Source organism: Euprymna scolopes, chromosome 25, assembly GCF_053919585.1.
Source record: "Euprymna scolopes isolate OS-2025 chromosome 25, ASM5391958v1, whole genome shotgun sequence".
Taxonomy (NCBI): Eukaryota; Metazoa; Mollusca; class Cephalopoda; order Sepiida; family Sepiolidae; genus Euprymna; species Euprymna scolopes.
The window spans coordinates 96,397,542-96,412,265 of record NC_136506.1 but is presented as its reverse complement, the minus strand read 5'-3'; the positions used below and the strand labels follow the sequence as shown (position 1 = coordinate 96,412,265).

General features: G+C 32.3%; 1 protein-coding gene across 6 annotated transcripts in view; it reads right to left on the bottom strand.

The window, feature by feature from the left end:
* Positions 1–12,253: 12,253 nt before the first annotated feature.
* Positions 12,254–14,724, bottom strand: part of LOC145247539 (uncharacterized) — a 122,671-nt gene continuing 120,200 nt past the window's right edge. For all 6 annotated transcript variants that reach the window (XM_080109372.1, XM_080109371.1, XM_080109369.1 and 3 more), the window contains one exon: positions 12,254–12,761. In XM_080109372.1, the coding sequence (XP_079965498.1) occupies positions 12,355–12,761 (407 nt within the window). In that variant the 3' untranslated portion in view covers positions 12,254–12,354. The remainder of the gene's footprint in view (positions 12,762–14,724) is intronic.

The window sequence follows — 14,724 nt, the reverse complement described above, 5'->3', positions numbered from 1 at the left end:
ACAAAACCAATCATTTACACATTGTTTTTTTAATTAATGGATCACCTTTTATCAAGATCCAAGGGGCCACTCGAGGATTAAAGTTAAATTCCTGTCTCTTTAGTGCCCACCACGCCTAATTGAGATGTGAAAGAAATATTGGCTTAAAATATTCAATGGTTAAAAAAAAAAAAATGTCAACGAGAGAATACAGTCTTCTAAAATTAAATTAGCTGTTGCAAATGTAAGGGAGATAACTAGATTGTATTTTTGGACCAAGTAGATGATAAAGACCTCAACTGACAAGGGAAACAAGAAGGGACAGCTTTCGGTCAACACCAGTTTTATCTTAAGAGTTGCACATTCTGTAAAACAGATCGAGTTGTTCGAGGGGGGGGGGTGCCAGCAAAATATTTTTTTTTTTTTTTTTTAATAAAAACTATTTAAACAAAATTTTATAATAAACAAAGGATAATTATTACTTTGATGTGTTGCCATAGATGGTCGTGTCATCAGCATAGATATCAACGAATGATTTAAGTATGTGTTTTGGAAGATCATTGATGTACATCAAGAAGAGAGTTGGGCCCAGGATGGACCCTTGAGGGACTCCAGCATTAATACTGTGGGCCTCTGATTTCTGCTCATCAACCACTACTCTTCTGAACCTATCAGAGAGAAATGATTTAATGATTGAGAAAACATTTCCAGTTATACCGTAGCTGGAAATCTTATGAAGTATGCCCTTATGCCATACCTTATCGGAGGCTTTTGATATGCCAAGAGCAATTGCCCTAGAAAGGAAGCCTTTGTCAAGAGATTTACTAATCCTATGTGATATAACCGTTAGCACATCTGCGGTAGATCATGCAGAGCGGAAACCATATTGCATGTCACTAAGAAGGTTGTTTCTGTTGAAGTGATTGACTACTTCTTTATTTAATATGGATTCCAACACTTTTTTTTTTAATTTTTTTTATTTACACAGTGGTCACCACTTATCAAGGCCTGGAAGCCACTCAGGAATAAGGGTTATTGCAAGTACAGTACGTTAGTGTAGAGATTTAATAGTGTTTACTTAAGAGGGCGGTTCATTAGGAATTTGTTAACGTTGGACTTGAAGACATCCAAGTTGTAGTCAGGTGGGAAGCAGGCAGACGGAACAGAGTTCCACAGGCATGCAGTTCTAACTTACTCATGACACACAGGAGACTTATTGGTCTGTACTTACCTTACTATTTTTCCTAATTATTGGATATTTTTATTACTGTGACATGACAAATAGATATAATTGGTTTTACATGGAATTCAATATTTCACTTTTATGAAGAACCAAAAGTTTAGAAATTTATTTATTGCGGACTATTATCCTCATCTTTTTTTTTAGTTGTTGTTTCACGACGTTTCGGCCAACTTATTCCTCTGGCTTTTTTCAGGTGCAACTGCATAGGAACTCCTGATCTGACTGCATTCTCAGCAATTACTGCCATCCATAGTCGTCGTCTCACGTTTTTGGCCGAGTAAGCCTCTGGCCGGCTTTGAGTAGGATTAAAACCGCTATGTTCAGACAATTCTCACCTGGAACAATAGAGATTCAACGTCTATCCATTACGGGCCCCGAAGGGCGATCAAGGTTGAATTTTTTGGTCTTATAAATCCATGTTTGTTCATTATATGATCTTCCATGGTCGGATCCAAACCGAATGGTATATATAGTAATGAATTCCAATTAAATAATATACAAAAGTTTAGTTTTTTTTTTTTTAAAACGTTCGGTCTTTGGAAAAAAAAAAAAAAAAAAAAAAAATCAATAAATAAATAAGGGAGGTAAGTAATTTTTAACAGTATTGAAAAAAAATAAATAAATAAAAATAATAATTTTGTGGGAACTTAGAATAAGAAACTGGAAATAAAATAATATTAATTAATGAATTAATTTCAATCTTATTAAAACTTAGGTACGAGATATCATTCAAATCTTGTTTGAGCCAACACCAGTTCCATCGATTTTATTAGCAAAAAGAGATTGTTGGCATCTGCATGGTTCACCTTAAAAAAAAAAAAAAAAAAAAAAAAAAAAAAAAAAAAATTTGTTTAAACATTTGGATCTTCAAACTACTGTTCCAATCTAGAGTGTCATTTTCACGTTTCGGTTGATGTAATCTGACCTTCTAGTGTATCTTGTCGAACTCAGGAATTCAGACGGAAACCCTTTATTTACTTCGTATTATTTAGATTCTTTGGACTACCCTTCTTATCTTAAGTGTCATTTTCACAACACTGTGGCGCAGTGGTTAGAATAATTGGGAAAATTTATGGTAAAAGGGGTAGCATGCCTCATTACGTCAACTATAAGGTGCTAAGTAATTCGCAATCATATTTTTCTGTCGCCCACACCGAGAACTGAACCGCCAGGAAAAGGTCACTTTTACAATTGATTTTTTCCTAATATTCTAATTAATACACCACAAAATGTGAAAGTGACACTCAAGATGAGAACAGTAGTTCCTAGAAGCCAAATAATACAAATAACCAATCTCCAAAATTCAGAAACATGAAACATTTAAATAAATTCTTTAATAAACACAATAAATTTTACTTTTTCGTGTTTGTGCATTACTGTCATGAAACAAATTCTTGTTTTCATTTTGAAGCTCGAAGAACAGGGGAACACAATGCAATTTCAGAACTGGGAGAAACAATTCAAGTATGAGAGAAAAAAAAAAAAAAAAAAGAATTTAAATACAATAACAAAATAAAACTTTAATTATCTGAACATTTATTGAATTAAAATAAAATCAAGAAAATTCTAATAACACAAAATAGAAGTTAGGAGTATTTTTTTTTTTTTGCGGGGGGGGGGGACAAAAAATTTGAAATGAAAGTTGTCAAAATGTAGAACCTAAAATTTATAAATAGTTCTCAACGAATCTATCCCTGTTCTCCGCTCTTCAAAATAAAACCAAAAAAGTTGTTCTGCAACAATATTGCACAACTACCCTTTTTTAAATTGTTGCAAAAGAAATACAAAACTTATCTCCCTTCAAAATTTGAATTTTTTTTTTTTTTTTTAGATAAGGGTTGATTCTTTTGATCGGACTATTGTTCTCATCTTGAGTGTTATTTGTGCAACGTTTCGTCCAGATTGTCTTTCGACCGTCTTCAGGCATGTCGGTTGTTTGGAAAAGGAGAAATGTTACTGGCTCTGTAGATTTTTTTTGTATTTCTGTGAGTATATTTTAAACACTCAAGATGAAAATATGTCCCTTATCTCCCTTAGTTTTGTCAGATTTTATTCAAAATCCGAGTAGAGTTACCTCCCTTGCATTTATAGTAATTTAATTAAATGATTCTGGCACTTTAAACCAGTTGGACATGTTAAGCTGGTGCTTTATCTAAGTTTGGTTTTCATAACTGAAACGGTTTCAGACATTTTTCTGACTGAAGTTTGATTAAAGTACACATTTTTTTTTAAGCCCATTTTAACATGGCCTTTTTTTTTTTTTTTTTTTTTTTAACGCGTCAGTTTTACGTCTAGAATCTCATTTCAAAGTTACATATTTTCTTTTACATCGACAATTTATCGCAATCCGTTTTTACTGGTTAGATATTCTGGGTCGCAATCTTGTCATTTTATTCAAAACATTTAACATCTTTTAAGACATTCTCGCATTAGCATAAGAATTTAAACAAACTTAAACTAGGGTTTCGTAATCTAATTTACATAGGTGTTTCTGTACACAAACACAGAAATTAGATGACAACCGCTAAAAAAAAAAAAAAAAAAAAAAAAAAATTCTTTATCTACATACTGAGACAGTAAGAAAAATTCACGAATGTTTAATAAACGACGATAAGAAATATATCAGGGACTTGTTCAATTAATTATAGCTAATTAGAATAAAATAGAGTTTTTGTTTCAAACATAACAGAATTCAACTTTTTTTTTCTTTTTTTTTTTTTAAATGTATTTTGTGTTATATTAAAAAAAAATGCTTAACTCCCCTTATTAGACATGATCCCAAATCGTAGCACCTTACGTCCAAGTGGCAATATGCATTGAAGGGAGAGGTTGAGATGTCATAAATACTTAATTCCCTTCTATTATTGTGTCAATTGCTAGTGGTCTGGAGGAAAGATGCTAACCTAGTAAGTCAAGGGTAGCTTACTTTTTCTTACAAATTAAAAACTAAAACATCGAGGAGCTACAAAGACGAGAGTAGTACCATTAAAACGAGCTTTTGTGCTCCAGAATGTATTTTTCTACATTGTCACCACGCTGAAATCAATGAGCCAATCTAACTGTACCGACATTAATTGCATCAACTTCAAAAACGTTCAACAGGCACCGGTGAATGATAGTTCAAATTTTTCTGCATGGAGGAATTCAGTGATGCATTTGTTTCTAATGCACAATGATAAGTTGCTTTCTTAGAGTCCGACACTGTCAATATCTGCAACAGAGAGATGACACTTTCAGATTATGAATGCATAAGTTCAATCACCATAACAATGCAATTTTCAATCCCCTCCGATCCATTCAGGTGGAATAAAAAAATAGGCAGCATCACTTTTGGAATGTCCCATCTTGTTCACGTTGTATACACACTTGGGGGGGGGGTCACTATCAGAGATCTAATATGGCCGCAAGATATATCCACAATAAGATTGTTGCCATAGAAAAGACATTTCATTTTCGTTTGATGAAAACCGGTTTTTCCTGTCATAGACCATCTACGAGTTGGCCAGTTGTGTACAAATCCCAAGAGCAATAGGAGGCTTCTATCATGTCTGAAAGTGACACAATGTTCAACGAGCGAGATCGGAGATGCGCCACTGTACAACTCATGCTCTCTACAGATCCAAGTATGACAACAGGACCATTGCCAGCACCCTCAAAATGCATCGCCAGATTGCCACGAATAATAGGAACGTGCGCAAGATGATGAAAACAATTTCTGGCCACGGTTTTGGTCTTTGGCACGGTTTCAAGTGAGGGCCATATTATGCCATCTAATATCTTCGAAGTCAGTTTGAAAGTCAACACCAAATTGTACCTGAATGTGCTGAAGAGTGTGCTGATCCGGTGGTTCAATCAGGTAGCTGCTGGCAGACCCACCTGGCAGGACTTTGCACCGGCCCACATCGAACGAGACCGAAGCTTGGCTTAAGGCGGGATACGTCTTTGTACCGTTCTCATTGACCTGAACACGCTGGACTACTTCGTTTGATCATACGTCAAGAACATCACCAACATGACCTCCCACAACACTAAAGCCAGCCCGATTGCCGCCATCTGCTGAGCTCCTGCTGGCACTTGTGAAAAAGGCATGCTCCCAGTTCCAGATCCATATTGAGGCAATGATTGAGGCTGAAGGTGGCTACATTGAATATATGTCAGCTCTACTACATAAGCAAGTTACCTGAATTAGTTTTTAAATTTTTATTGAAAAAAGTTGTGTTTTCTTTAGGGCAACACTTATCGTTCCACCATGAACTAAATGAATTTGGTAGCCATTTCAACCAGCAATACTTTTGCGTCTCCCTTAACTTATTAAAAGCTTGAATTTGTTCCAGCATATTACTGTAGTGAAAAAAAAAAAATTTTTTTAATTGAGATTAAAGAAAATCTAAAACAAATATTTTGAGTTATAAATTTTAATAAATTTTCTTTTAGATGGGAAAAGAAAAAAAAAAAAAAAAAAATTTTTTAATTGAGATTAAAGAAAATCTAAAACAAATATTTTGAGTTATAAATTTTAATAAATTTTCTTTTAGATGGGAAAAGAAAAAAAAAAAAAAAAAGAAAAAAAAACATGGAAAATATTTCCAAAGCTTAAATGCATCCGTTTTTGTTTTTAGCTCAAAATAGCAAAAAAGCAATAAAACCGGTGTGGAATAACACAGTATTCTATCGCACACCAATACGAAAGAATGGGATCAGAAAGTAATCCCACTAAATGAGATCTAGAAGGATTTGTATACAAGAAATTCATGAAAAGGAAGATTTTAAGGCCAGTTCTTTCTGGAAGATTTTTTTTTTCTTCAAATTTCGTTTTGGGACTACAGGATGGAGTGGAGTAAAAAAAAAAAAAAAAAAAAAAAAAAAAAAAAAGTTAAGCAACTTATTTCAAAGTTTAAAATCATTTCTCTTTCACATAATTACAAAGATAAATATCTTAAACCTATCAAGATGATAAAATGCTCAATATTGTAGATTGAGCAATTAAATAGAAGAAATAAATGATAAAAATAAAATTGAATAAATTACAATATTTTATAATCCATCAAAATTTCAAATATGGAATTATAATTTAAAATTCTTAACTCATGGATTTTCAAAGATAAGATCTTTTCATCCGAGGATAAACATTACCTTTGATGAAAAGAACTTATCTTCGAAAAGTCCAGAGTTAAAAATTTTTTAATTGAATGATTAAATTTTATTTAATTAAATGAACTGCACGCTTGTGGAATTGTCTTCCATTTTCCTGCTGACTACAATATGGTTGTGTTCAAGTCTAATGTAAATAAGTTCTTGATGAGCCGTTCCATATAAGTTATCAAATTAACCGAATTTTCATTACTAATGATTACCATATTGTCCAATTTCTACTGTACACTCTTTAACCCTTATCCTTGAGTGGCCTCTTGGCCTTGATAATGTGGTGATTCCTGTGTAAAAAAAAAAAAAAAAAAAAAAAAAAATTATAATTCTGAAATTTTGATGGATTATAAAATATTGTAAATTTTATCATTTTTCCATAATATATATATATATATATATATATGCCACACCCTCTGTGTGTGTGTGTGTGATGCCCATTTTAATTCTAAAAAAAATAAATGATCACACAGGTCTTAATTCGAAAGAGAGTTACTTAATTTTTATGTCTTGGAATATTTTAGACGAAGATCGATACTTAAGATTATTCAGACTACTATTCTCATCTTGGTTATTTTCAAAGTTTCTACTTAATGCAATTACAACCTAAGGAAAAAAAAAATCCATCTTTTCTAACTCAAGCAGCTTCTAGTTATAAGCTTTAAGCTATACAGAATTTCAAACTAAAACTATCTATTCAATCCACGAAGGTAGATTATTCTTATTCCATCAATCATGGTCACATTGTCAAGTTCATCTTATTCTTATTTGCTACCCGCCCCCATCATAAAAGAATGGAATCTTCAACCTCAAAAAAGACCAAGATCGAAGTAACAATCCTCTGGTCAGGGTTCAATTCTTATCCCAAGTGATAATAACCAAAGCAAAATAAAAATGCTTTCACCCCTAATATGGCTGAGGGAATAAAAACAATCTACTTTATATGTATATAAGTCAAGATTCTGTACACATTGGGGTTTGACAAAATTACCAAGTACAAAAACATTCAAAGCGAGAGGTTATAAAATTGCAGTTTAATAAGTATAAGCCGAGCATGCAATGGCCCGCTTCAAGTTTAAAATTTGCTTTAACTCTGACGGATGCTCGTGTAAAAAAAAAAAAAAAAAAAAAATTCAAGGAGTGGTTAAGAAGTGTGAACAAGCATAAACGATTTGGGAGCAATTTTATCTAATAATAAATGGCCACTAAAGGGAACAACTAGAGTTATTGTGGAAAATCTGCTCTGGCAAAACTTTACAGACGGACAAGATTTACTAAGTCCAATTCCATTTTTGTTGGGGATGGAAATGGGTGGATGGGTATAAATTTTTTTTTTTAAATTAACAAATTTCCACGGGCTCACTCTAATCTTTAAAAATTTAACAAAGTTACCTTATCAAATTTTAAAGTTAGACCCAAATAGCATTAAAGCTGACTTAAGTCAATTTTCATTTGTTCTTGTACCATGTTATTAGCAATATCACAGAATTCCTTATTTATTTTGAAAATTACTTCGTTCAGACAATAATATGAAACATTAACTCCTCACTGGAAATTAAAAATCAGAAAGGGAGATAACTCATTTTAAATTGAAAAATATAAGATTTATTTCCTTTAGAAAATAAATTTCTAAAATTTCACAAATAAAAATTGATTAAAATAACTTGCCTACTTCTCAGGCAACACCTAAGTACTTTTATTAGAACATTAAAATAAAATTTTAAAAATAGTAAATTAGAGAGACGGACATAACCGCTTCTTTTAACGCCTTTGAAAAAAAAATTAATAAATTCAGATATCTCAACCACTTTAATCCTTTGAAGAGCGAATGGTTTCGAAAAACTCCAACTGATTCGCAAAATCCGATAATGCTAGAAAATTTCATTGAGACACAGAAAACTGCTTTTGCTGTGCAAGATCAGATTGACTACACTCTGCAAGAGGTTTCTAGGCTTTCAATTGACAACTTCAGTTTCAGATATTTTTTTTCCTCATTATCATCGTAACCTTATCCTCGAGTGGCCTCCAGGCCTTGATAAGTGGTTAGCCCTATGAAAAAAAAAAGAAAAAAGAAAAAGATATTTATTTTTCAACAGACATGCTCTTTAACCTTCTTCAGACATTACAGAAAACGTGCAGAAACCTTATTCACAGCAAAGAAAATGGTAATAAGCGCGAAAATCACTCATTTCAAGGACACCCACATATTTGGTTGATTTTATCTTCAAGGGTTGCGCAAACCAATATCAATTCTCGCTGATTGTATGCAAATCAGACGATTTTCGGATGCATATCACGAGATTTCCTTTCTTGAAGACGAGGTGTGCACATGCTATGTAGCGGCACCACGTATCAAGCTGAGAGAACACAGTGAAGTCAAGAGGGGGTGCGAATTACAGTGTCAGTTAAAAGGGGTGTTATGAATTTATTTAGATCACAAGCCAATTTCAGAACCATAAAATAGAGACTAACTCCAAGAATACAAAAATATCTAGAGACTAACTTTTCTCTTTTCCAAACGACCACCAACATGCCTGAAGAAGGTCTAAGACTAATCCGACCGAAACATTACACAAATAACACTCAAGATGAGAACACTAGTCTGATCAAAACCTCACCTAAAAAAACTCAGAATTTTAATAAGTTATTCCGTGGTATATTACCTCTATTTTTCAACCTCTTTAGCGTTCATCTGATACATTATTTTTTGTTTGAAAACGTCACTTGCAATGCAATAAAAAAAAAAAAAAAAAAAATCCATTGAAATCATTAACATCGACAATCCTTTCTACAATCCAATCATATTTGGTACAAATAAACTTCAAATCTACACCTGACCTGACCAAAGTTTCAGTGATGAATTTTCAACAATCTTTGACCATTGTTCATAGACATCCTCTAAACGCAAACTTTTGCACGGATATTCAAGTTAAAAGGCTTTTGGAAACTTTAAACTATAAAAAAAAAAAATTATTCGTTAATAAAGTTCATAATCCTTTCTGCAATCAGAAACTAACGTCTATGCTTGAATGTCCATCAAGTTGTAGTCATCAGAACTCATTTACAAAAACACCATCCATTGAAATTAATAATAATAATAGAAGAGGATCATGGAAAGACCGAGGAGAGAAAGCACTAAACAGACCTCCACTGGATGAGTGCGAAAAGGACTAGGACATTTGAGAGATTTATTGCCACCTAGATTCCAGTGAAGACCAATGGTCGCTTACCAACAAGAAATCAATGGTAAACGGGTGTTGCAATAATGCAAATTAATTTGGAAAAGTTATTGAAAGCGGTGGCGAGTACTGGAAATCTGAGCAGACTTGTTACTCAGATTCCAGAGAACACAGGTTGTTCGCAAGAGAATTTTTTGATGATGGCCTTTAATAATACAATTGTTTTTGTAATCCAGAATCGTTACAAATAAACTTCAATATTTACCTGACTTGCCCACCAAGTTTCATTTATCAATGGTCAACAGTTTTCATTTTATAGTTGTTCAATTGGACTGTAATTGCATTGTGAAACTTAATTTTTCGAGAAAATACCAATGGGTTTGTTCACAAATTTATTTAATGTTATATTTCTATGCAAAAAAAAAAAAAAAAAAAAAAAAAAATTGAGGAAGTCGTTTATTTTAAGCATTGCAAGAAATCTTGTTTTAAGGCAATGCAGTCTGGTAGAAAAAAAAAAAAAAAAAAAACATGGTATGAGAAGAGGTAATAAAATAAATTCTAAAAAAAATGACATTAAAAGATTTCAATAATTTTCAATTAGAAAAGATTTACTAACAATGTGTCAATATGACTAGGAAGATTGAGTTATAACAGTATGAAAATAGCAGCAGCCATTAAAGCATATATGCAAATTAGCAAGTGTGTGCTAACTTGCATCACAAGGGGGTGGGGGGACCACACGTGGTCGAAAGAGAAGAGTGTGACTATGGAAGATGAACAATGTGGCAGCGAGAGACTATTTTTAAGCGGTATCGAAACGGTAACGTTTTGTTAATCTCATAACAAAACGAAATGAATAGTATTAATTAAAAAAAAAAAAAAAAGGCTTTGTTTGGAAAGTACTGTTAATAAATGACTTGTGTTTAGAAAAAAAAAAAAAAAATGCAGAGTCAGATTTATTCATTTGTTCTTTTGCGACCGTACTAGCGTACAAGAGGTTTGAACTATAACGAACACTGAGCATGATGGCCACGTTAGAGTGTTATGTTCTCTAAATTTGCGAGTAGTCCTATTCTGGCATTCAGCATAAACACCTCCAGAGTTTTGTACATGTTTCTTCTTTCTAAAAATGGGGTACACCTTGAAAATTTAGAACATGACACTAGGATATCTATGGTTAACACATGTCGAGAAATACTTTAGAAATGAAAATTATTGAAATTTTTCAATATTTTTTTTTTTTGTCTTGTACCAACAGGGTTTTTCTACAAGACTTGTCATATTAGCTTTCATAACAACTCTTTGCAGACAAAAAAAAAAAAAAAAAAAAAAAAAAAAAAAAAAAAAGATCTAAATGCAGAGAATGTGTGTGTGTGTGTGTGTGTGTGTGTGTGTAAAACGATTTCAGCATAAAATCAATTTTTTCTGGATTTAAAAAGGGGGAGGGGCAGAATCTGGTAAAAGTTGTGAACTAAAAGCTCAACATAAAAATCCACACGGTGCAGCTAAAGGTTGGAAGTTACATCAGCCGAAACGTTTTGAATTTAAGACGAGGATAATAGTCTGAATATCTGGAGAAAAAAAAAAAAAAAAATCTAAATTAATCAAACATCGTTAAAGAAAAAAAATGTTTATGAATATTCCCAACCACACATTTTTTTAGGCCTTCAATTTTCTTTCAAAATTTCTTGAATCGTACAAAAAAAAAAAAAAAAAAAAGTTACTTAAATTGATCCTTGATTTTTTTTTCATGTAAATATTTGAAACAAAGAGGAGCTTGAGATTCGCTTACATTCATTCAACCGTGATTGGTGACGAAAATGTAACCATGCATAGAACTCTCAACCTGAACCACAGAATAAAAATACAAAAATTTTTGCCTTTAAAACCACAACTGATATACAAGTATACACAGCAATAAGATGTTGGTCTTTATAAGGAAAAAAAAAAAAAAGTCCAACAAATATCACACAGTGAGCCGTGTAATATTAAATTTGAAATAAAAGTTTGGTTCTTGATTAAAATTCAACCCAATTAAAAAAAAAAAAAAAAAAACAGAATCTATATGCCGAAGATGACATTCCAAAAATCATGCAAAAGAATCGAACAGTTTGATTTTTTAATTTAAAAAAAAAAAAAAAGTATTTAAGTAACTGTTTCACCTGCCATTGTGTAAAAAAACAAAAAAAAAAACCCAGTAAAATCAAAGGGAGATAACTCTAGTCATAATTAGTAGATTTATATTATGTCAAAGTTCCATTAATCGCTTAAAATTTTTCTTTTTAAAAATAAAATTTATTTGATCAATTTACATGATTTTTGGAATATGACATTTTCATTTCCTGACAGGTATGTACATCATAGATTTTTCTGTAGTTTTTATTTTTTTTAATTAGATTGAATTGTAAATAAGAACCAATAATTCAGAAATAAACCAAGCAGTTCAATTTATTATTCTTTTCTCTTCATCTTTTTCAAAATTAAAAATAAAGAGGAAAAGAGAAATGGAAAGAAAAATAAAACTCAAATATGGGTAAATACTTATATTTAAAAAAAAAAAAAGAAAAAAAAAACAGACAACTAAAAATATATTTCAATAAATCGTGTGGGAGCAAAAAAAAAAAAAAAAAAAAAAAAAAAAAAAATTAAAAAACTTTATAAAACAAAAATTTAATTTAAATAATTTTTTTTAATATGAGTTAGAAACAAAAAAAAAAAAAAAAAAAAACAATTTTTTTTTTTTTTTTTTTTTTTTTTAAATGGAGGGGTATAAATGGACAAAAACTGTCATGTTTAAATCTGAAGGCATTTTTACGTAGTTTGAGGACAGGATTTTACCGGCGCTGTGTGATCAACTAAAACCACTGATTTATTATCAGAGTTGAGATTCTCTTTATTTGCCACGCTACAAGTGCTACTATCACCTGCGGCCGAGCTGTTGTTGGTAGGGCAACTTTGATCAGGGGCACTATAAGATTCTATATCTGTGAGCGTTTTTGATTCAGAGGATGCAACCGAGCATTCAGAAACGGTGGTGACTGAGGCAGAGGAGTTTTCGGAAGGTTGCTGCTCAGGGAGGGAGTCAGGAGTCTGGGGTACCAAGTCTACAGCTGGTGTTACACTGTCAGCTGGTGTTACACTGTCAGCAGGAGTGCCATGGTCAGCCGTCACATCTGTCTTTGATGGAGAATCTGTAACAAGAGCCTGGGCAACATCAGCTGCAAATATAAAGATTTTATGAAAGCTTTAATATTTAGCGTGTATGGTTAGTGTTGTATGAAGAGCATGGAAAATAAAATTACACGTGTGTGTATATATATATATATATATATATAGCAACTGAGCTAAGTATAATTTTCCACATTTCATTCCTATAAGAATTCATTAGGTTGGTTGGTTGTTTTATGGCATATCAACCCTTCTCGGGTTATTTAATACCGAATCCAAAGATTTTGAAGAAAAATTTTTAATATAATATATTTGTTGTTTTCAAATCAGTTTCTATTTAACCCATAGTTGGGACCCTAACAGGTACTACCACTCCGGGTCAGAGTGGACCTGGGAGCAATGGCAATTAAAGGGTGGCTCCACACTCCCCAAAGCCCGCAAGCTGGGGCCTCACCACTGGATATAGTTTAAGGTCATATCCAGGACCAAGAATTCGTTAGGATAAAATGCCTAGAAATTATCCATTTTAGTCTGATGAATCCTTGCAGGAATAAAACGTGACGACTAACACACACACACACACACACACACACACACACACACACACACACACACACACACACACACCGTTGACTGGGTTCAAAAACAGCCTACAGAAAATGGACTGATTTATGAAAGTATGATAGGTTATGAAAAGGAAGGGTTGTAAAGAGATAGCTTCGAATTTGGGGGTATCAAAACAAAAGCAAAATATGATGAAAGTAAAAATAAAATAGATAAACCCCATAATTTATTATACCATACCTGTTCACAATGAAACACTTATCACAATATTCTGTGGATCTATATTAACTTTGTTAAACTTTGTGACATATTTCCATTCTATGGAGGTCAGGCGCGAACGAACACCCCATAATTTTATTATACCATATTTCTTCAAACTGAAACATAATTATCAAAGTATACTTACGCAGATAGATATGAAACGTCTTCATTAAAGTTTGTTCCTATTTCCATTCTATGGAGGTCAGGCGCGAACGCAGACCCCACAATTTTATTATATCATCCCTATTTAAGTTAAAACATACTTATCAAAGTATTATGTACATCTATATCAAAAACACTTAAACGTTTTTTTTAATTTTTTATTTCCATACTTTGTGGACCAGGCGCGAACGCAGACCCCACAATTTTAATGAACCACCGTTCTGCAGGATCAAACATACCCATTTCTGTGTCTCGATACATCTATCATTATATGTAATCAGTTTTTTAAAATAGTCAACCATATAGGAGCCTATTCGTGACCAGACACAGACATTCAGCTTTATATTATATATATTTTTTAACTTGCTCTACTCATTAAACACTGTTGAAGTAAATACTGAAAATCAATATATGAAATATTATCGCCTTATAATATCTTATGTAGATACATGAAATAATAAAGGATATGTGTGTGTAACATCTTTTCACTAACTGCTCTTTTCACTTCGGCAATCGATCCAATATAAAAGAAAGACTGATTTTTCTGTGATCTTTTTTTCTGAGCCGTATACAATGATTTGGTACGTGCTGACGAGGAAACATTAGCTTTTTTTTCTCATTTCACACTGAACCCGGTGATGTAAAATGTATAAGTACAATTCTAACTCATCCACACATGCCTTGCTTTTATGATCGACAAGCAAGGCCATCCATATTGCACAAAGAGAAAAAGAATTGAAAAGCATATAATAAAAAAAAAAATTTTTTTGAATCTAATTCATGCGTAAACTTTTGCAGCAACTGGAATAGAAGGAAATAAAAAAAAAAAAAAAATGTCGCATGTTGAACCTAGTTTTGGTTTTAGTGTCTATTTACTTGCCATCTCACAAGGTAAAGTAGAGTTTGACACAAGGTCAGTTTTTGTTTTGTTTTTTGTTTTTTTATTTTTTAGTGAGAGGACAAATCTGGCTTCCAAAAGTGGGCATTCTGGAGAGAGAAAAAATTTTTTTAAAATTGCCTCAGTTT